This window comes from Camarhynchus parvulus, chromosome 1A (genome assembly GCF_901933205.1).
Source record: "Camarhynchus parvulus chromosome 1A, STF_HiC, whole genome shotgun sequence".
In the NCBI taxonomy this organism is placed as follows: Eukaryota; Metazoa; Chordata; class Aves; order Passeriformes; family Thraupidae; genus Camarhynchus; species Camarhynchus parvulus.
In genome coordinates this window covers 17949578-17974135 of record NC_044586.1, presented here as the reverse complement: position 1 = coordinate 17974135, position 24558 = coordinate 17949578, and the positions used below count along the sequence as shown (strand labels likewise).

The 24558-nt window shown below is 41.8% G+C and overlaps 1 protein-coding gene across 2 annotated transcripts in view; it reads right to left on the bottom strand.

The window, feature by feature from the left end:
• Positions 1-23076, bottom strand: part of SCUBE1 (signal peptide, CUB domain and EGF like domain containing 1) — a 196158-nt gene extending 173082 nt beyond the window's left edge. For both annotated transcript variants that reach the window (XM_030959460.1, XM_030959461.1), the window contains exons 1-2: positions 22908-23076; positions 20060-20182 (exon numbers count right to left, since the gene is read on the bottom strand). In XM_030959460.1, the coding sequence (XP_030815320.1) occupies positions 20060-20182; positions 22908-22995 (211 nt within the window). In that variant the 5' untranslated portion in view covers positions 22996-23076. The remainder of the gene's footprint in view (positions 1-20059; positions 20183-22907) is intronic.
• Between the last annotated feature and the right edge of the window lie 1482 nt (positions 23077-24558).

Sequence of the window (24558 nt, the reverse complement as noted above, 5' to 3'; positions counted from 1 at the left end):
TTCCCTAACCACAATTATTAACTTACCATTTTAAAGAAAGCACAGAGACAACTATTAATGATCCCTATTTTGCCCTGTGTCTGTATTTTTTTTTCTATTATTATACTGTGTACAGCAAGCATGAATGAAATTTTCAAGTCCCACAGAGTAAAGGTAGCCTTACAGGAATCACCCTCACTGGTTGGGGAAAACCAGCTTTCCGACACGAGTCCTTCTCTAAGGACGAGATGAAGTAAGTGAACTGAGTTTATCAGCTGTAGAAACTGTAGGTGTGCTTAGCACTTGCTACTTTTCAAATTTTACTTAATGATCTTCAAATATTGTGCATCATACAAAGAGAATTAAAGAGCCACATTTAAAGACGGGAGTGACTAGACAGTATCAAGCACCCAGTGCTGTAAGCTGACTTCAGCTGACTCAGCTCAGACATTGGAAAAAGCAACAAGGCAATAGATGACGAAAATGCAAAATTTCTGCAATAGCTGAATGACTATATCTCACATTTTTGGTGAGTAACCATCCCATTCTTCATTCATCAATAAGAAATATGGTGTCTAGAGACTCCCTTCCTTACATTTTTCTTAAATTCACCTTCCCTTCCGCCATCTCCTGTCACTGTTCTCTTTCCTGTGCTTTTCCCTCCTTATTTAAACTCTGAGTTTGAAGAGTGGAAAGAACATTTTTAGTGGCTGGACATTGATATGCCAATCAAAGTGACAACAGGCACAAGAACCTACCCCTTTGATTCCTTCTCTGAGGATGCCTGATGTTCAAGGCAGGTATTCCTGCCTCAGTCCACATGTACCTTGCCACTGGAATATTATCACTGAAGTACAGTGAAGTAAGAAATATGCAAAAATATTGGAAAAAAGGTAACTTACAAACTGAAAGCTGAGGCTCTGCACACATTTGGTGTCACTTGCCAGCCACCTAAATACTCTATATGGTACCATACATAACACCCCAGCAGCAGGAATGGGGAGGAGATCAAACAAGTGTTATGGAACACTCTTCACTTAGCACCTAAAGAGTTTCTGACTGCTTAATTGGCAAGTCTTCCTACTGCATTAACACCTCAGTTTTACAGAGCTTTTTACCTACAGTACCTTTTGGGTGCCTGAAACCTTTGGAGAGCTAGAATCATTTATGGGAAAAAAAATAATTAAGCAGTGTTCTTTCCCTCAGGAATATTTTATGTTCTATTAATGTATCTGAGTATTACCCCTGTGTGACATCTGCCTTCTTGACATGCACAATGGAAACTTATTTGGGACCATTCCAACTTCATTTATAGTAAATAGATTTTTTTTTCCTAGATAAACCCAAAATTATTGTAATCCTACATTCAACATCTTGAACCCTTGACTAGAGCTTGGAGCAGCTTGACATTTGTCTTAATTGATATTTAAACAGATTGGCTGCAAGTTCTTTGAAGCTCAAGTGAGATATCCAAATAAAGATGGATACCTGCAGAGCACGTAACAGTTTTAGAGTCTGTCTTTATTTAGCAGCTGCCATGCCCGACAAGCTCAAGCAGAGAGGTTTCCTGTTCACAAGCTTTTATGAATGTGAAACATGACATTTGACAGCATTTTTTCCCACCACTTCTAAATCACAGCCATTTGCACCCCAATTCCCTCTTTTAATATAACGGGAAATGTTTGATTCTACACCAAATCTTCGAAGTTCTTCTCCATCTAATGGGAGAGTATGTGTATGTTTTTACTGACACTGCTGGTGTGCATGCATCCTAATGACAATTGCTTCAGTAAGTCATGGCAGGAGGTTGTTCCTGGATCTTTAAATTCAAATATGCACCAATCGATTTTGAGAAGAATGTTTCAAGTAATAAAATTATCTCATTGATACAGATATAACTCACCTACTTTTTCCCCAGACTCTGCAGGCATCTCATTCTCAGATTACTTATCTCCAACCTTACTTGCATTTAATTTCTAAATGTCTGTCCACTGAAAGGAGAAAAAATCCCAGTCTTCAATTCTGAAGTAAATTTCTTTATTAACAATCAATGAATGAATATTAACTTTTTTTTTTTATGTGGCCCTTCATGTAGGGGAACAGACGGTTGCTTCTTGCCCATTTCAGAACCAGTCAGTGGCAGACTGTGCACTGCCAAATGGAAGATTTCTTGGTACCACAGAGCACATGCTTCCTTAGTCCCTGGCAGACTGACACTTCAGTTTCAGGCTGAAAAAGCCAAGACCACAAGCAGCATGGGAGGCTGCAGAGCAATGGTTTTAAACCTACCTGGATATGAGGAACTAGTATGTTTTCCAGCGGAAGTGGAAACACTCCTTTAGCAAATGTACATCTTCTGACAGCAGGTTTACCTTTTCAAACTATTTTTCCCACCTGTACTTCAGGCTCCTGGCTGAAAACTACTCTGCTGTGCTGGTTAACCATTTGGGGAATATAATGTGACTTATACCATGTAAGATTTGTAGAATACAGGGTTTCATGTCATCCTGTATCACTTGGTCAAACTTCCTACTCTGTGCAAGACACATATCAGATAATTTTGCCAGCCTACAAAACCTAGCAGGACAGTCCCACACAAGTAATCTGTCTGTGAGCAGAGCAGCTCTACCTTACACTGCTGATGTGCCCTGCAATGAGGAAATCAGCTGTTCAGGGCTGCCTTTCCTTTCAACATTTACTGAAGTCATGTGGCTACTTCTAAATATGATCCACAGGGAAACCATGAACTTGTGTTCCCTGCCAGACACAACACTTAGGAAGCCCCAGAAACCAACTCTGCCTCCTATTTTGCCACCTGTTCCCTGGATACAGACAAATTAATACCATTCCCCAACAACATCCTTGATGACCTGAAGGCCTCTCAGCATTTTGGTTTGCAGACAACAGTGAAGATCAGCCCACAAGGAGTGCCACTCAGTCCTCCGCAGGGATAAAGGCCATAACTCCTCACCCATTAAACTGCAGCTGGCTGGGTGGTAACTTGGTTCATCAAAACACAGATCCTTCTTTGGTTTAGAATCCTTACACTTGGTTTTGAATATAGTAGATAGTTTTTCTACCTGCAGAAGCTTTTATCTGGTCTAGCAAGGTGTGCATGATGGTAGAAAGGTTGTAATGCACCTGAATTGTGTGAAATGCTGAAATGCTCTGAAAAATGAAAGGATTGCTCATTTACAAAAAAACAATGAAAGGAAGTCCCTTACACTCATGGTAATTAAGACTCCAAAGTACCTCTGGTAAGAGTAATCTGTTAATACTAGCATGTTGCCTGATTTCCAATATTAATAATTTCACATTACATTGCTTTTTATCCAAGAGATAGTACTGAGGATTTTTTACTTTCCTTCCCTTCTCTTCTATGCTGTTAAGACATTTCTTAAAAAAATATTTCAGTGCTCCAGCCTAGATATAGATGAATGATTTGTATTTGGTTTAAGTTTTCAGGAGAGTAGTGTTAATTTTGGTCATGAGTCTATTGTACAGCTGTGGGTATTTTTAGGAAACAAACAGTAAAATTAGTTGAGATGACCCTACACTAAGCCATTTACATGGCTCATTTATGTACTTGATACATTCACTTCAAAAAGATCCGAGAAGACTAAACTGAATAATCAAATATTTACAATATCTTTTTTTTTTAATCTGAAATGTCTTGCAAAAAAGCTTAAACTCATTTTTGTCCACTACCTTTCAGTTCTGTGCACCATCTAGAAGGTACAAAAGTTACTAGGCTACAAATTTTGTTACAGTTCAAGAGTTTAAGATGATCAAGTCATATTTTGCTCCTGTTATGAAAATTTAGGCTCGTTACAGATTTGTGTTTTAGAATCTCACTTGCATTAAGTTAAACCTTACTGAACCTGTAATAATAATGATGATATCCTAAATGTGAGCACACACAAGCACTGCCTGAAACAGTTCACAGCTCTAAAAGCTTTCTCCATCAGGACTGTACAATCACAAAATGTGGCGCTATTTTCAAGGTGCCAAAACAGTTGGCAATGTTGCTGCACAACTCAGAAATTTGGCACAGCCTCTCTCAGCTTCTTAACAACAATTCTGTCTCCACAGTGTGTAAAGTACCTGCCATGCAGTTTTGCTTGGATGTACAGACTGAATGTTTTCCATTTTATTTGAAAGCATGGACCTGGCCAGTACCAACAAGAAGCCTTAGATGTTGCTGTATTGATGAATGCAAAAGGGTTTTATTTTCAAACAAATACCACATTGATGCAATTTTTTTATTCCAGCTATTTTTATTCCTGAAACAGAGAACCCAACCCTACTGATACGTGCTGACAATTCTAAAATTTTTTCCACAAAGAGAGTTCATCAGTTATGATGTAGGCTCTCCTCAGTCTTTGAAAAGGCCATGCAGAAATTAAGTCTTGTGAACCAGAGCCCTGTTTATCACCAGAGACAAATAATCACAGAGAAAATTTAATAAACAGTGGTAAGCAGCCTTTAGTTTTTGACCTGTGGATGTACAGCCATTGTCCAACAGGGACATAAATGTACAGATAGTGAACAGTAGCAGGCAATCCAATGGCTTTTCCATCATCATTACCCTTTCCAGACTCTCAAACATTTCCTGGACTGTTTGGTAACTAGGGCAGAAAGCAATACCAGGAACAGGAATTAATGAAGTGACATACTCATCTTGGCTGGACATGACACAAGTGAGGGTTAGATGAGGCCAGGCCAAGCTGTACAAACACCAGTTTAGTAGTGAGGAAAGTCCAGGAAAAGTGCAAAGGACAAAATCTAACATTCAAATCTGAAAAACGTCATTGCTGACTAGTGAATCATCAAATATTTTCATTTATAAGCTGTGCTCACATCTGATGTTTGGACAAGAAAGGGAGATAGGGCAAACAGATGCAATTTCAGCTTTGCCATGAAATCAGACAATTTGGCTCCACTGTTCAAATATCCTGAACTAGAAAGCCTACACAGCTTCCATTAACACTATTAAATGAAAAAGGAATGAAACTGCAGACAGAGGAATAATAACATGGGCATTTGCTGTAGATTGAAGAGTGCTCATATTCATAGCCTGGAAATCTCCCTTTGGGAATTTTAAGCAATTTATTTTTCGTTATGCTGGGGAGAATGTTAGGTAGAGAGAACCAAAGAATGCCTACAACTTCTATGCAGTATTCAAATAATAATCTACTTTTGACAGAATACACCACAGAGAGCCAAGCTGTACAACTGCACTGACCTCTTCCCTGATAGCAAAGAGATAAAAGTGGCTAAGGTTATATAAATAATTGTTTGGTCTTGTAGACCTATTTCCATTACTCTCATGTAGATGATTTATTATGAGATGACTTTCATAACAATGTTATTTTATTATGCAGAGATAACCAAAATGCAGAAATGTCTTGCCTAAAGTCTTGACTAACAACGCAATTAACAGTTTGGGTTCTTTTTTGTTTGGTTGGTTTTTGGTTTTGGTTTTTGGGGTTTTTTTTTGTTTAATTGGACAGTACATCCAACATAAAACTAGACATTTGAGATGTCACTTCTTGAAATGTTCTTCATGAATTCTACATGCTTCTTCTTTCTTCCCATCTTTCCAGAGAATCCCTATTTTAGCACTGTCTCTGGTGTATATTCACAGTATTTCTAAGATACATAAACAGAAGTCCTGGAGAGAACACATTATAACATCCTTGGTTATCCACTGAAAACAGGACAGCAAGGCCTGACTAGTTACCTCACCCATAAATAATACAGGACTTCAGCCTCAGTAAAAGGCTCAAGAATGAAATAATGGGTTATGAGTGAGTATCCACAGCACCTGATTTAACAGTGCAGCCATCTGAAGTTTGGTCAAACATCCAGGTCAAGCTTTTCAAAGTATCTATTAATTTTTCAGAACTGACTTGAGACTCTCCTTATTGAATTCTCATTTTCAGAAAAGTGTGAAGGCCTGTCCTTCTGAAGACACTGTTAGTTACCAAGACAAAACCTCAGGTTTGTAGGGTTTGCCTATGTAGGGAAACATAGTGTGAGGCTCCTATTAAACCACATTAGATGGAGGCTGCAAAGTGACAGGTGTACAGAATTACCTGTTCCTGCACAATTCTTTGCCAGCATTCTGAGCACACCTGATCACCTGTCTACCCCTGTGAGTTTTGCAGAACACCTGGAGAAGCAAACATACTTATTTTCCATTCCTATTCTGAAGATGTCATTAAAGACAGTGATTGAAATGAAACTTCTGACTCAGATCTTTGAGTCTCTAGCTGCATTCTTCCATTTAATGTTTTTTAATAATCTACTGTAAGCATCCACTGTTGGCCACTGTCAGAGACTGCGCATCAGGGTAGACAGATCTTTAGTCAAACTTGGTCTGGCCAGCTTACACGCTTTTGATATTAAAATATAAATACACATAGGTAGGCACCAGATTCTTTGCATCCACTGTAAAGAGTCCTGATTTTGCCTTCCTGTACTAAGTATAATTTTAAAATCTTTGTATATTCCATCAGCATAAAAAATGAAACTAACTGGACAACAAGGAGAAATTCTAAAAAATGCTTTAGGGGATTTCCAGAGATCTGATAACTAGGCAAACAAAACTGACATTCAAGAAAATCTGTCCGTCTCCATAACTGGCACAAGTCACTTTTTATGGAATTTTCTCCCAAGTGCATATGGGGTCTAGTAGACTTAGTATATAAACGACTTTAATTTGTGTTTAGTTTGTGCAAGTAGGTGATTCAGCCCCTGAATTAAAAGCATTGCAAATTAAATAAAGGTATGATCACACAGTCTAGCAGTGCTTCCTGAGTAGATTGCACTAAGAAAAAAAATTAAATTAAAGAATTAAAAACATAAAACTGCGACTGGTAAGATGAATTTTATAATGATCCAATGATAATATGACAGCTTAAAAATACCATGTCCTGGTTAAATTCAAGGCAGAAGTACAGAGTATTCTTCATTAATTTAAATGCAAGTTGAATCTCACAGTTGCAGGCTCTCTGCACTGACACCCCTCATCCAACCTTGTAGATGCCCACATCCATGTCAGAAAGAAGACTCTTATTTCCAGGACATGATTTATCTCACCTATTTTTGCCTCTAATAATGCAAAGCAAATTCCATGAAGAAAATTTCTCTCCCTCAACCATAAAGGGAAAGCAAAGCAAATGGTTTAAATAGGCTGATCTCTACTACTGAGATCCACCTTTGCAAAGATGAAATCCACCCTCTGTCCTCTTCAGACAGCCCTGAAAAGTACAGGAGTTCTGTTAACACACCAAATGCTCAACAGACAGAGCCAGGGCCTGCCTCCCTCCCAGTACAACAGACTTGATTTATTCTGAAATTTAGGTCTCTGAAGGAGCATAGAGACCATAATCAAGTGCCTGAGCCCAATTTCAATGTTGAACTAAAAGAATTATAGGGTGTATTATTAATGGCTGTAAGTGACTGACAAACGTTTGCCTGAGGACAGACAAATGCAGGAAGCGAATGTTTCTATTGATTCACGTGTTAGTCTTGTGACTTGTGACCCCAGAAAACTTTTAAAATGAAGGCAGAACCATGTTTTCAAATTACCACAGGAAAAGTAAAGTAATCCCACCCCCACCAGTCAAACAATTTTACAGCCAGCAGACTGCACAAAACCACACGGAGGAGATATTTTTAATTAAGTGCAATATAAGGAAAATAATGGTTACCCGTATCCAGTCTAAACAATTATTAGCAAAAGGGCCTTAGTAGTATTTGAAAGTAAGCCATTTAAGAAAGGCTTACTGTCTGAAGCATAGGCTGTTTCCGATTACAAAGTAGAGCTTTTAATTAAGATTAGTAAGGCCTAATTCAAGCTATAATCTGGTTCCTTTAGTTAGCAAATGTCTATTAAAACCAAGCAATTAAGGTTAAATGGGTTGAAGCATTTAAAGCACTCCCTCCTGCTTCAAATACTATAATAGAAAAGACTATGTCAGCGGCTAATACAGACCAGAAGACATGTATTTATTTCCCTTCAGTTTTTTACTTCCTTGTTGATCATAAAGTTTATTGAACAAGAAACTCATGGTAAACTAGGTTTCAGGTGAAGAATATGTTGTTAATAGTTTAAAAAACAAAATGTAAAATACATATTCTGCAGTTTTATAAAGTTTGTTCCTATTATGTTTTTTTCCGTAATTTTCTAAATATCAATAAGAACATGCACTAAACCTCCCAGAGGTGTATTTCTGATTTTGACAGTTGTGCTCATACTTGGCATGGCCTTAAGCATAGATGTTGTGTGTACTTGACAGATAAAGGTAGAAGTAAACTCTGATTTATACTACTTACATAAATGGACTCTTAAAGTATTCCCACCTCATCTTCCATTTCCCATTTTTCCCATTTTCACAGCTTGTTCAAAGACTGAAATTCTTCATGCCTGGTCCCATCTTTAAGATCAAGTTATTTTAGCAAGTTCAAGCCAAATGGGATAAGCAAATCAAGGCTGTATTCCTGAGGGCATGAGAGCCTCCCCCATATCCCTCTGCCTGGCTGTGCCAGAGCCCATCTCCAGCAGGACCCTCTGGGTGCACACTCAAACCTTTCACCTGCCTTTTGGACTCTTCAGAACTCCCCCAAAGCACCCAAATAAATCACAGTTTTAAAGACAACAGGCTGTCCTTTCCATCAGACAAAAAATGCTGTGTGCAAACAGGAACACTGAGTTGTTCTCATAGCTACAAACACTGGGGCTTTCCTCAACGAATGTCAGCATTAAGGAAAACATGCTGGTCCTTCCAGAACATGTCCCCCCATCCCTTGAATCCAGACTCTGGCTAACTCAGGCAATTTTATCATGTTATCCTACTCAGGATAAAGACTGATGTTGTAGAGCAGGCTACAGCAGCTGTCTGTTGCCTTCCATACAGACCATCAGAATACTTGTCTTAAAAACAGCTCAAAATTAGGACTAGTACCTAATCATAACATCAATATTCATGGACATCACCAAGAGCCTTTCAGCATAAGCAGTACAGGACTGTATTCTGGTAACTCTTTTCTAGTAACTCTTTTTTGGTTTTATGCAGCAAAGTCCAGTGAAAGAACTCAGAAATGTGCATTGGAACCTTCTGTATTAACTCAAGGTAAAATGTGTTATTAAGCTGTTCTAGAAAATTAATGTTACTGCTGTTGCTATCCTGAATAGACTTCTGTGTATTTACTATTTAGAATAAAAGCCAAAGCTTTTGGGTTTTGCTCCGTAAGACCACATATGATGCAGTCAACAGATATTTTTTTATAATGCAGTTCTTGCATTTCCCTCAAGATTTTAAAAAAAAAAAATTCAAAACAGACAGTGAAAGGATGCAAAGTGCCAGAAGGATCAAGAAGAGAAATACATTTAATATACACCTAGATGTGACTATTAATACAAAGCTTAAGTGACAGCAACTTAGAGTTTACCCATATCACAAAAAAGTATCTTCCTAGTAAACAATCATACTAGAAACAATTTGATGAGATTGTTTCCACTGTTAAAGCTTTTGAGAAAACTGTACTATAAAAGTTCTTCCATTCTGAAGTCATAATCTCCTTAAATGTAAAACTGCGTGTATACAGAATAAGCTGCTGCCATTTTCACAAAGTGAAACATTCTATACCTAATGAAACAGACTGTATCCAACCAAAGCATTTTAGTATTCAGGTTTTTATTTCCAGACAACAGGCTGAGGTTGTCTATTCTTCTCTTATACCCATTCCCTGGCTCATTCTTACAGCAAAACAGCCACAGGTCAGAGAAATCCTGGCAGCCCTCCTTCCCTCATTTGTTTCTTGCGCTCTCAATAAGTCTGCACGCTCCCATCAGAATAGAGGTAAAATCGTTTCCTCAGGAATTCGAGCCAAGCAAAAGCCAGAGGGTTCCACTTGTGTCTGCCCTCTAGTAGCCAAATAATGCAGTTAGCCTCCCTCAGGGCTTTGGGTTCAGTCTGCAGCACAGCCAAAGGAGGATGCCTTTCCCCAGTCTGCCCATGCACACAAAGCCACCACCAGAGCCCTGGGGAAAATCCCAAATCAGGGGCAGAAGTGAACCGTTCAGAGCACCTGCCTTTGTAGAGCGTGCTGTACCAAGACCTGCACAAAAGATCAGGTGAACTCCACCACTGTGCAAGCAAGAATTGGGCTGCTTTAAGAGAAAAGTGGTGTGGGGGGAGGGGGGAAGGAGATGCAAAGAGGAGCTTTGATTGCATGCATCTTTAGACAGGTTGGAATGCATCAGGAAAAAATGGGAATTTCTAAGTAAAGTTGGACTTTGGTGCTTCGTAGTTAGCGAAAAACATTGGCATGTCTCCAAGCCACAGGTTTTATGGAATCCTTTCCCAACAAATTTCTGCAAACAGAAATGTGCAAAAAGAATAAAGGCACAACTCTGCTTGGTAGAGACACTGACATCTCTAGAGGTATGAAGTCAGATATCGAATTCCTTCTGTGCATGTGCTGCCAAACAATTCAGATATGCATTACCTAGCCTACATATTCAGCAAAGCAAATACCCCACTTACTTCAACCCCTTTTTCCACTATAAGAGGGAGAATGAAAGTTCTGAATGTGACCTCTGCTTCCAGATAATGAAATCAGAACAAAGACACTTCAGTGCAGTTTCCCTCTTACAACAGCAAGAACTAGTGCACAGCAGTAATGTCCTGTAGTATTTTCAGCAATTATATGTCCAACAAATACCTGTTTCTGCAGAGGTTGCCCTTCTCTGAAGCACTTTCTGCAGCAGGACCATTCCCTCCAACAACATTACTAATCACCAAAATGGTATTATGCATTGCTCTTGGTTTTTTCCCCCTCAGTTAATTTTTTATGCTCTCTGAGCATGATGTTAAATGTAAGGACTGACAGTGGTTCATGCAGATTAAGGCATGGGAAGGATAGCATGAAGCTTAGTAACCTCACTCTGAGAGTAAATGAAACTTGGCTTTTATATTCTCTGAGATAACAGCTCATCTGCTTAAAATATTTACTGTAAGAATCAGAACAATCTGAAAGTTGTCTATTTAATATTCCTGATTCTTTGATGGCTATACTGTAAAACATTGTCAATAGCTGTGAAAGAATGGTCTTGAATTTGATAAGTTGTCTATGGGTCCTACAGCACCAAACAAACTTCACTAAGTTTAAGTCTAAAGCATTTGCAAGATCAAGGCCTTAAATCACCTTTTTAAATTATCCAGATTTTTTTTTTAATTCCTTGGTCATTGAAAGAAAAACTGTGACCTTCTATAGGCTCCAGAAAAGCAGCACTACAACCGAAAATAAGGCAGTAGCTTCAATTTAATAAAGCGCTTAAACATAATTACTTTAAAAGGTAACAGTTTCTTAAGATTAAGCACAGGCTTGAGCACTCAGGTGATTCATGGCACTTGAACAAAAAAATTCTTCCAACTGTAATGTAAGGTATTCCTTTTGCTCAGCATCTTAAATGTGTAGAAAAGTCTTGAAATTTCAAGGGGGTCTGTCAGACCCGATCTTCAGTTTCTTATAACTCTGCCAAACATTTATGTATGAACTACATTTTTCTTGCAAGGTATCTACTTTGGAGCAGGTAATTTTTTCAGTTGAAATTTAAAACAAATATATATATGCTAAAACAAACTAAGGAAAAAACCCAGGAAGTCAGCTTTTTTCTAAAGGGATTATATGGAAAAATCACTTTGCTATGTTTAAAAAAAAATCTCCCTCAACTGCTTCAACAGATTTAGTACTGTCAGATTTTGTTTCTAATAAGGTGTCAGGGAGTTACCTTTCAAGAGATTTCTCAGGACAGAATAAGATGGTCAAATTACAGCTGAAAATTTACCAAAAAAAATTACCCATCTAAAAATTCATTAACCCCTTCCCCTCCCCCAAGAAAGCTCAACAGGCATCTGCTGAAATTTAGGCAGCTGAAGTTTCCAAAACGTCTTTTTCGGTAGGTGTTTTTTTCAATCTTATGCTGTAGATTCACACCACAATGGCTCCAGAAACTAAACCAGATGAGGAAATCTGTTCACCTTATTCACCATCACCTTCTTCCTGCCATGAGTCTCAGCTTCTATATCCCAGTTCATTGACTTTTCAGTGCAGAGATGCTAACAGAGCATTTTGGGGGTATTATTTCAGTGATATTCTTCACAGACTAGCCCCACATCAATCACCCTTGTGCAAAAGAAAGTGCAACATCAAGGAAAAGGAGCTTCCTAAACCAGTGCAGAGGGAGTACTACTCCTTTTGCCACCAGACTCCACGCACATTTTCCCTACAGATTCCTGCCATACATCCTCCACCTCAGGACTGCCTGAGGTTGGCCAAACCTGGCCTGCATTTAAGGCTCACAGCTATCCTGGGCTAGAACAGCCTGGGACTGGTACCATGGGTGCAGAGGCTGTACCCACCATCCTGGGGTATCCACCATCAGGTATCCACCATCCATCATTCCCATTACTCCACAGTGTCCTGCCAGCATGGATGCTAATGAACAGAGTGGATGCTACCTGGCTCAAATGCAGAGGAGACAGAAGCAGCATTAGTGCAGCTTTTTCGGGCAAGGGAGCAGCAGGAGGTCACATTCCCTAACTCCTCCTCTGCCATCATCCCAGCAGAGGCTCCCTGGTCATGTCTTACATCAGCCTCCAAACAAAGAATGTGTATTTCAGCAGGTCAGTGAAGACACACATGGAGACAGTGCCCATAACCAAAGGGGAGCTAACAAATGATGGCAATCAGCCACTGAGAGAAGTGCCATGGCTCTGCAGGGGGTGGCAACAGCAAGGAATGTGCTGAGGAAGAGGTGAGCTCTGAGCTGCTGATGGGGGCCAGGAAAAAGGTGGAGAAAAAGCACAAAAAGAGAGCTGGTAGGAGCTGTTTTGACTTAAAGACAAAACCCAAGGGAAAGGACCAGTATGGGGCACTTAGAGCTGCTAGCTCTCTTGGCCCAGTGGTCTTGCTGTGGGACACTGGCTGTCAGAAAAACACTGCTGTAACTGCAGCAAGCCACTGAGAGGACAGGGGAAGGAAAGCTAAAAGAAATAATTGAAAATACATGAGAAAAGAACAAAAGAGAAGCAGGGTTTGCAGTAAGGAAATGATAAGGCTAAAAGACTGCTGAGTAACAGAGTACACAAGACAACATAATGAAGACTTCAAGGAAAGGGGACTGCACCAGAAGTAAAGGTGATGGGTGGGAAAACAAGGAAAACTGGGTAGTATCTGGCAGATGTAAAATGAATGAAGACAAAAGAAGGACAGACCTATTGAGCTTAGTACACTCTATTTATGCTCCTTCATTTCATTATCATTTTCCTGGCAGTTAATTTACATTGTGTATCTGGGTGGAAAGAAGTTCCCTCTAAACACCAAGTTTGTATCACCCCAGGAGGCCACCCTGGGCTCTGCATCTTAGCAACTGCTGGGCCTGATGAAATTTTATAAGTTCCCAGAGTACCCATAGACCATCCAGCAGACAGGGGGCTTATCGACTATTTAGAGATGTGACCTTGGAAAAAAACCCTCCTTTTTTCCAAATTGAGAATTACATGTAATGCTGTTGAAGAATGAGGCCCATATTTCATATGGGATGGCATGTGTTTATGCAAAATATAGTGATATTTGTATCCAAGAAGCATTCTGGAGAGAAAAAAAAAGTTGGAGTGAATGTTCTTCTTCTGAGTCAAAATGGAAGATTTCCAAAGTGGACCACCGGGGGAGCTGTTCACTGAAGCAGCATTACGGGCTGTCAAAAAGCAGCTCTGAGAGGTAGGACAGGGTAGGGAAGAAAAGGGAGAGGAGAAAACAATAGGGTTAGTGACACATGGGGACTGATGGCCCTGGGAGCAGTTAAACAGGGCATGTCAGCCCAGCTAAGGGATATTCTGGTTTTAGCAGATGAACTACTGAACAAAGTTGGGAAACTAAAGCAATTTGAATAAATAAATAAATAAAATCAAGGCTCAACTCGGACCAAAACAAAAGCCCTATTCACTGAAGAGAAAGAAGCAGGAAGGAGGAAAAAGAAAAAAAGTTATCATAAGCTGTTAATTCACTTAGGATGTAATAAAATTCTGATTTAATACACAATGTTCTCAGGAGTATTTTCTTACTTGCAGCTATTTCTCCACTTCTCCATCCCCCAAGAAAATTCATCCCCTGATGCAAGTTAGAAAACTCACAAGTCAAAATTGAGTATTAGTAGTACCAGACCATTGAAGCAAAAAAAGAGAAAGAAAAAAGCAGAGATATAGAAGGCTTCAGAATTCAGTTCTGTGAACACTTTTATCAGCCTAAACCAAATAAAATGTTTCAATCTACTCAATAAGTGAAAATAAAAAAGCAGTTACCAGCTCAAATCAAAGAAGCTAGTTTACATTCTCTCTCCTTCATTTTTTGAAAACAGCTTCATTGTGAAAGCTGCTTTCAGTGAAATCAGCACAGAGGATCATCCAGAGTAAAGCCATAATCTGTGTGAATCAAACTAGGAAGGAAGATTTGATCCTGGAATAGAAATCCCCATAAAATTTGGAGGTGGTAGAGTGTGCTGCTCTGTGCTCAGATGGGCTGCTGCAAGCCAACCTCACAAATCCAGCAGCACAGGCTTGGAGCACCAGGTGTCATCTGGAGCACGGCCTTAGGGGAGGGTGACATGAACTTCAGCACAAGACATGAGCACCATCTATCAAGGCATTGTAACCCCAGAAAGAACAGCAGCTTCAGCACCTAATATCCCCTGCAGATCTCATTCAGGGAGACCAAGGGAGTCCTTGAAAGTGTTATTCACCTTCTACTGTAATCAGAAGAATCATCAATCAGGAAGAAGCAGGAAGAAGTCACTTAAGCTGCCTTGTTCAGTGGCATCACTGTTATTCTGCAGAGACAGACAGAACAAGTCTAAGTTCACTAGAGCTGTGCAAGCATCAAGACGCCCAAGTTTCAGAAACCAAAGGACCCCCAGCAGTGTTCCAGCTCTCCCAGGATATCATTGATGAAGATGACTCACTTAAGAAAGAACTGCTGAGAGTGGATTGATGGGACACCAAGGAGCTCTTAAAAGAAATGGGATCATTGTTCCACTTAAAGGACATCCAGAAGTGCCTTACTTACTTTATCCCTGCAGACAAAAGGAGGCTCTTGTATGAGATACTGGACTGGGAGCTGGGAAATGAGAAGTCTGGAAAGTCCTGTGTTTCCAAATCAATTGATTCAGAGCAGCCCTGTCACAATATTTGGATTCACTTTTGAAGAGCATGAGAAGAACACAACAGGTATTTCAAAGGCCATAATAAAATGAAAACCCAATGAGTGAAACCACGAATGAGCTTCTTAAGAAAATGAAAGACAAAACAGGTCAACAAGATTAAAATTATAAGAGGAGTTTTAAGTCAAGCCTGGAGAGTCAATCATTATTATTTAAATGAAAGTGATGAGATGTTTTTCCAATTGCTAAGATTTGTTTAAAATCCATTAAAAACAGATCTAACAAACAGTTGCGAGTAGAAACTTGGCTTCACATCCACAAAACTACTGAAGATGATAATGACTGTTCAGAAGGGACAATTGGTCTGTGTTCCCAATGGACATATGCAGAGGCTGGATATACCTGTGACTGAGGCAGGAATGGTTTATTTTGAGATTGTACCATGGTTAAACCCAGCAAGGTCCTGCCACTGGGGCAATCAAGAATAAAAGCCATCATTGCAGATTATCACCATCACCTGCCTATTTACCTAGAATGATTATTTACATTAAGAAAAAGACTACAAATACATCAACACGTGACCCACTTAAATCTCTAGAACTGCACAATCCCACTCACCTAGCAGTCAAGCAGAACTGCTGCTGCTATAGCACAAAATTCCAAAGTGAGTAGAAATCTGAAAATGACCCTCCCAGGGCAGAGTCTACCAGGACACTTTGCCATGGTATGCGTATGTTGCCTTCAGCAAGAAATCCATCAACAACATGATGAAGCTTCACAGGACAATTGAAAAAAAAAAAAAGCAAAAAAGTCCAGCTGAAAATTGTGAACACTTCTGCACAAAAAGTTCAAGAAACATTGTAACAACTGTATGAGATAAATTATTAAAAGAACTGAAGCAGAAGTCTGGAAATACCATGAAAAACAGTAGGAAAAAATGTTCCAAGAGGAAAATCTCAGTCAATATGGGAAACCACTGAGTAGAGTTTAACAATTCAGAGGTAACAGGGCTCAATAAACATGTCTTAAGGGTCCTACATGTAAAGTATAATCCAAAAGGAAAAAACCAACAGCCAGAGCAACTCACTGAAATTACAGTCCCACTGAGAATAAAAAGTGGGCTAAGAAAAAAAAATCAACCTATAAAATAAACTTAACACTAACTGGATATAAAACGGGCATAGGTAAACATCAACCAACAACTATACAGAGTATTTTAACCATTAATGGCATGAGAGTTTGGAGTAGTCAGAGCAGTAGTATGGGGTAAAAACCCCAAACAGCTGGATGTGAGAGCTAAACCCCTTCCTACCCAGTTCAGTGACAGAATATCCTACAACTGCAAACACACAACATTGCATTGGAGATGAGGAATGCTCTGTCAAGGCATAAGGAATCCCAGGACCTGGAATCCTTTTGAACTTTCTGGAATTTCCATTCCTTCAACACAATTTTGTTGAGATATCAACCTGTGAGGAAGCCAAAATTCAGTGTTGAGAAGGTAAGAACAAAGTCCTATGGATCATGAAAGATCATGCCTGCAGCTGAATTCAGCCCACTGCATTTCAGATCCTGACTAAAATCACAATGGAGAAGACTTCTCAGGTAATAGTAGGTGTGCCAGGGCAAGTAAATTCATTAATTGTGAATAAATGGATTCTGTATATTGACTAGAAATAGAGAATTATTTTTTAATATTACCTGGGTTGGACACATTATTCTGTCCTATGAAAATGCCAGCTAGAGAATTTGTGTTCAAGGGATATTGATCCATTACATGATATGAGAAAATATCATGGCAATGCTGACCATGAGGATTTACAAAGCATAACAGATACCTTAAAGAAAGAAAAAAGGTCAACTGAAATCTACAGAGTGAAGCAGAAGACAGGATACAAGAAGAATTATGAACTCTTCTGTCTGGAGAAACAACTGTGCTCTGTGGAAAGAAACAGGTCAAGTGGTTCAGGCAAGAAAGCTAGCCAGAAAAAAAAAAAGAAGAAAAAGATCTGTGAACTGAAAAGTCATCCTTAATCTTCACAAACTCTGGAGAAACCCAAGTCAAAAGACATTTTGAGAGAAAATCAAAGTTCAGAAAGAAATTCCCTACTGATGAAACTTAACAGACTGTCAGGAAAATGTTTCATTTTCATGTAATTGCTTCTAGAGTTCTCCACATGTCCTTAAAGGAATATTTGTGTCATATATATTTCTCCCCACCCTTCAGCTCACAGCAGCAAACCCTGAGCAAAGTGGCTGCACTCCACATTTACTGCATCGATCTAAGGATCCCATTGTTTTGAACAACTATAAATAAATACACAAGAGTACACAAATATATATTGATATACTGGACACGTTTGTACAAATACGTGCTCCTCAGAATCATCCAAAAAATGTTACTTTCCACACTCTACCCCTTACTCTAGAATGGATTTTCAGTGAAAAAAAGCAATATTTAAGACTACCATTTAGAATAAACAAACACGCACCTTTCTAAATTAATTGCAATGCCTCAATACAACCTAAACTGGCAGCTCACTAAAATTTATCAGAATGAATTTGACAGCATGTCTTTAAGCTCATTGTGCTGTATGAATGGCAATTCTACTCATTGAGTAAAATCTGGTTGTATGAGAGAGCCTGGGCTATAAGTGAGTTAGTTATGATATACTCAATGTTCTTCACACATGAAGCAACACTGGAAAATTGCTACAAACTTAGTTAAAGAGGCTCATTATCTGTACAAAAATCTTTTTCTCACAGGTAACTAGTTTCACTGATCAAAAGGCTTATTTTGAAAAGCCCAGTTATAAAGACTAGGCTTTAAAATCAAGACAAGAATTATTTAATGACCCAGTTTTAGTTTTAGCACAACAAAAACAATCCAGTGGGTTTCATCTTTGTTAATAGTCACTTTTATCTTATAACGTCTAACAGCTGATCACTGAGGTTGTCTTGTGACAAAATACTAAATACCAATCAATTAAGCTAGTCTGTTTATTTCCATAGGTTTTGAATACTTAACCTCAAGATGCAAAATAACCCACTCTCCATGTACAGTAGGCCTGAGGCAGATCTTAGACCTGCCACTGACCCTTTCTGAAGCTTTCTGCTTTTACCAAAATTTGGTATTAATTACCAATTTAAGACATGGAACCAATGCAAAATCTTCAGAAGCATTGACATAATATTGTAGGAAAAAATGTTATATATCATGCACAGTAACACCTGGTTTAGACAGCATACATTACCTGACTAATGCTGAACATCCATGCAGTTTTGCAGTCTGTCCCAGTTTACTTAGGCTTTACTCCCAGGCTTATCAGACACTAAATTCTATTAGATATGAGTTTGATATCAGACACAGATGTTCCATTATTCTGTACATCGTTAAAAGGATCACTCTTGCTTTTTACTACTTATTGAGTTTGGGATTTTTGGGGTTTTTTTAACTGAACCAAGGCAAGTCAGGCAGAGATATATGTGTATTAGACAAGCATGAATATAAGCCACATCTGCCACTAAACAGAGCTCAACAACTAAATATGAATAATTAAAGCATAAAGAAACTTTTAATGTAGAAAACCAATACAAGAAGTACCAATGCTGGGAATGCTGTAACCTCCACAGCTACGGCCTTGATTACATTATCTGAGTTCAGTAGCTCTTTCCCTGGAAGGGATGAGTAGAGAAAGAACTGGTGCTGAATGATTATCCTGCAAGCAAGAAAGAAAAAGCAGCTTCCAGAGGAACAGCAGCTCAAAGATGCTAGAGCACCGAAAGGTGGACAATCAGAATTTGTCAATTTAAACCCACGACAGAAAAGTATGACAACCACAGAAATGCTTTTGGAAGGCACTTGAACAAACATTTTGGAGGTCCATGGAGAATAATATATGACTTCAAATTTTTGTAGACCAAATTAATTCCTAGGTCTTCAATCTTTTTAATAGACTGGTTATAGATGTTTTTTAAAAAGCTGCATTCTGCTATAGAATGAGAGAGACTTGGAAGGAAAATATTATACCTACTAAGTATCTACAAGTGGGAAAAAGTAACAACCTTGCATCTTTTATTTGTAAGGCATTCTACTGTGATTACATTTGTTCTTTTCACCAGAGAATCTCTCCACTGAGATCCAATAGACAAGATGAAGCGCATAAAATCCAAAATATGAGTGTACATAGAGCCTAATAAAACCTGCTAGGCCTTTTTCAATTACAAGACTGATGTGAGGACATAGGGAAGTAAAGTAAGTTTTTTCAAGTCTGTTGTAAGTGCAATAATCTGAAATGCTTCCTTTTAAAATATGTTCCAAGGACTAGAACTATATAATCATGAAACATGTAGAGTGTCAAAGAGAATCAAACTCCAGCGTCCTGTCTGAGTAGGTACAGAAAAATACCTTCTGTAACTTATCTGGAGAAAACAATGGCGAGTCCTTTCCATCCGCTCTATGCTGCGGAGCTGGCCAGGGGCCCGGCCCGGCCCGGCCCATCCCATCCCCAGCCCGTACTCATGTATTTGGCAGAGCGCTTCCAGCTCCAGGGGCAGCGGGCCCACCACTGCCCAGGAGGAACTGGTGCTACCAGAGAATGCCATCCCCTCACACTCCCTTTTCAATTTTATTCTTAAGAGCAGGCTGGCAGGCACAACGTTTGCAGTGCCAGACAATTAGCAAAAGCAGCAGGGGGATGCTTGCCAATAAACACCCAGATTTGAGGTTAAGCAGCTGTAAATCTGCATTAATCGTTTCAGGAATTCAGCTATTTACAAAAGCTTTCAAAGAGCAAACAAATAGAAGAAGGGAGGGGAGAAGAGACAGGAGAGGAGCCGATCTGTCCTTACCTTCACACTGCTTCCCTTCCCCTTTGTAGCCAGGCTTGCAGATGCATTTGTAGGATTTTGGTGTGTTTTGACAAATTGCATCGATGTGACAGTCATCCGTAGCTTCTGCACACTCGTCAACATCTGGAAGCACAGAAGGAACCCCAAGGGGACAGATAAGAAGGGAGACCAAAGCCACAAAACACCAAGGATAGATACTCCCCTTGAAGCTGTTTGCCTGCCTGCCTTCCCAGTGTCATGCTGGAAATGAGAACATAGGATAAATAACTAAACTAGACAACGTGATATTCTCCTCAAGTCACTTATAAGCACTGCTCCATGGAGCTGGAGGGACCCGGTCTCACATTTCTGCACTATGAATAAAATACTTAGACACTAGAAATTAGCTTCTGCTGTTTAAGTCTGGTACTGGAGACCCACATCTTAGTAAAACAAGAGAATGCTTAAATTACATATAAGAGGAGAAAAAAAAAAAACTTGCATGTTCTAGCACAGAGATTTTCTTAATTTATAAAGATAGACCCTAGTTTAAATAAACTATGCTGGTGGGGGAATGGGAAAAAGAAATATTTGAACAGCAAAACCACATTAATACTTTTTACTGAGAAGTAAAAAAATAAATAAATGGAAGACCATATGAAACTCGGTAAGGTAGAGTGAAGGAAAGCAACCTGCAATAACATCATCTACTTGGACTAACACTCATTTAGGGGAAAAAAAAGTGCCAGCAGCCGTCCTGGCCCCTGCTCGGGTGGGTGCCTTACTGGATATGCCCGACTCTGAAAGGGGGGACCCAGACCACTTTTCTTGTTTTCAGAGCAGGAAGCCTTTACAAACATTTTAGTGACGGGCATTCGTTCTCTCCAGACTTAAAGAGGATGGGGAGGGAGGAGGATGAGACAGAGTCGAGATCTGGTAGTCGTGGGAATGTTAATGAAGTGAGCATGGGGGAAAAAAACCCTCTGACCTATTCAGGGATGGGGTGTGCTGGGAACACGGGAACACTTATAGCCCTGCCGAAGCTGCCCCGGCCCCGCACTGCGCACGGCCGCTCCCCGGGCACACCGGCACCCGCAGCTCCCGACGCGCGGGGCGGCGATGCCACCGCGGCCGGGCCGGGCCGGGCCGTGAGTCCCGCACCTCCCAGGGGGCTCCTCCTTGCCTCACGCCACAGCCACATCTGGGGCTCCCGGGAGGACACGGGCAGGCAGCCGGAGAGGGACCCGCAGAGCTGCACAGAGCACAGTCCCACAGCCCCCGCTCTAGGGTCAGGAAGTACCGAGGAGACAGGCGTGCTGCGCAGGGAGGCAGACGGGCATCCAGCGAGAGGCATGTGCATTTGGTTTCATGCCAATTAGATTAACAGAGCCTCAAAAAGGTGCACTAAAGTGAAAACAGTTTTATTGTTAGCTTGAAATCCTAATGCGAATTGTTTCAGAAGTGCTCACTCAGCCATCTCCAGCGATAACACAGGGATCCTTCAAAGTCACTGGGAACAGGAGGGGGCTATTTAGAGAGGGGAGAATAAGCAGACATTGTAGCATGGCACACAGCAGAGAACTTCTCTGAGAGGTGCAGACTGGGGCTTCCCCGCGGGACACCTCTGGAATCCCAGAGAGAGAATTGCCCGGACTCAGTATTGTTATTGTTGTAGAGGTTTTTTGTTTGGTTTTTTTAGTGTTTTTTTGAGAAAGAGGGGAACAGAAAACCGAGCGTCGTAATTTTCCGGACTAAGGCAGAGCTGCTGTAATCTGTTGCTTTCTTTCTTGTCCATTCGTTTATTTTTTACCACTGAGACAATTCAAATCTAGCTGTGATTTACGTGAATTAGCTTAGGTGTTGCCCAGATCAGGCACAGATTCAGCCAAGCACAAAGAGAAAAATAAGTTTTTGGGTGGCTTTCTCTGCGTTTTTTTAATGCTTTGGTTCATACTTTTGAGTCATTAAACCGGCACCCATCTCCCATCAAGATCAGCAAAAGTGACAGCTGGACTCTTTATAATGCCGTCAAAAATTCTAACTGCATTGAGCCAAGGGGGACATTTCACAGCAACCAGAGGATGCCTGGGAGTCAGGCGTGAATGCCAATGAGTCAAATGAAAGGACAAAACCAAGTATGAGCCCCTGCTCTGCTCCACATCTCACATTGCATTAGTGGGACTTTAAGAACTTCTAGGCTGACTTCGTTCATTTTGTTACATTTAAACTCCTCTATCCGAGGAACGGGGATTTTTTTCCACACCCTCCCCCCTCCCTCCCCCCGACGCCTGCCCCCGCTCGTACTTCACCTTAAAAGATTTCTCATCGCACAACTTCAAAACCTGCATACATTTCTTTCAGAAATCACTTCGGGCTCACAACATTCCAAAGCAGATAGGGCTGGGGGGGTGTTCGATTTTTGGTTTGTTTTCTTTTTAAACACCGAAGCAAAGACAAAGTATAATTAGAGCTATTAAACTGATACGAGCGCCGCTGTTTAAAACACCAGGTCTTTGGGTTAATGCGCAGACAAGGAAAACCTGTGAAGATATCCCAGCCAACGCTTGCTCTGCGGAGTCTCCAGGGCTCAGCACATACTTATCTCGTAGGCACTCAAGAAAAGTAACTTTTTCTTCCCCATCTCTCCCTGCAGAAATCCCTCGGCTCCGGCTGTGGCAAACATGCGAGAAAACGCCTCCCCACCGCAACTTCCAAAACCCTCGGCGCTACGAGCAGCGAGAAGTGACCTCCCCCTGAACACCTTACAGCGGGCAGAGGAGAGCGGACAGACACAGTCCCCCCGGGGCCGCGGCTACGCGCCGTCCGCGCCTGGGGAAGGCGGCACGGCGGCGGAGCCCCCTCTTCTTACCTGCGCCCCCGCTGCCTCCCGCCAACCTGCCGGCCCAGGCGAGAGCGAAAAGCAAACAGCAGCGCCGCGAAAAGCAAACAGTGCCCATGATAATGATGCGATCCCCGGTGCCTGTCTGCGATAAGGGACGCGCTCGGGGCCGGCCGCGCGGAGCCGCCGGCGCTGACGCCCTGACAGCGCCCCGCTGATTCGCCGGGGCTCCCGCGGCGGGGGGGCGGTGCCGGGGCGGGCCGGGGGCAGAGCCGCCCCCCGCGGCTGCCCCGCGCCCCGCCGCCCCGGGGAGGGTGGCTCGGGCGGCGGGGAGCCGGTCCGTGTCCCGGCGGTGCCTGCTGGCGGGGCGTGCGGCGCTGCCCGGCGAGGCAGAGCGGCCCGGCTCGCTGCCGCTGCTGCCGCCCCGACAGGGAGCGCGTAGGGACCCGCAGCGACCCCGCAGCATCGCCACCCTCCGCGCTGCGCCCCCCCGCGGCTGGGGCCGGCGCTGCGGGTGCCGCCAGGGGATGGACGGATAGACGGACGGACGGACGGACGGACACCCCCCACGGCGCGGCTGTGAGGACAGACAGGCCGGCGGACACTGCCCATCTCCTTGGCAACGGCGGCCAGGGATCCTTCACCCTTCTCGGGTTCAGGCTAAAACACAACTTTTTTTTTTCCACCCCCTTCCCCTCTCCCCTGCCTACCTCCTAGCTTCGGCTAACTCCGCTCCCGCTTGCCACGGGTCATCACCAGCCGCTGGCTTCCTCCAGATTTTAAGGGCTTTGCTGCGGAGGCCAGTGCGCCTTTCCGCCTTTCCAGCCCTAGGTTAGCTTCTCCAAGCCCTTCGCTCGGGTCAACCACGGCTCCGCAAGGGATCCCTGCGGACCTGGCCCAGCCCTGGGAGATGCTCTCCCCAAAATCGTCTCCGCTGCAGACGGACATGTGAGTGTCATTGTCACCACCACCTTGGAGGCGAAAATCCTTCACTTTTAAACTCAAACATGAGATATTTCTCCCCTCGGAGGCAAGCCCCATGACCCCAAACTCTTTCAGACTGTCTTTAAAGGACTGAAATAGCTGGTAGACTATTGTTACGGCGGTGCCGCCCCTCTTTCCTTTACACCTTTCTTTCACCGGTACCCCACTGCTGAAATGCTTTGCTACTTTAGTAATTCCCCTTTACTTCAGGCGAGTTTCAACTCCCAATTCCCCTGGCTGTCTGTCTGTCAAGTGGAACTGTGTATGAGTTCCACTTGTCGTCTGGAAGACAAATACACCCTGTTATAGCCTTAGATGCCTCTTTTTGACAAGTTCCTCCCAAATACACATGTATGTCAGTACAATACACTTGCCCAGAAAGTAGCACTATTAAGTATTTTTGAGCTTGAAGAGATGGGAAAGGGACGTAAGAAAAGTTGCTCAGCCCAGCTGGGTGTTTAGTAAAACTCCACACACCACGGTCCTTATTCTCCAATAAAACTGAACCACTACCGCGCAGTGCCAAAGCTGTTTGCTTTCCGCGTGTTTACACCTCTACTTTGGGCATTCCCGTCCTTAATCCCTTAGGGGTGGGGTTAGGGCTATTGCTATTTTAAATCCGGACGCTTATTATTTTGTGTGTGTGACCCGGCTGAGGTGCAGCGGTGGATTCCATGCCCGAGTCTTCCATGGATAC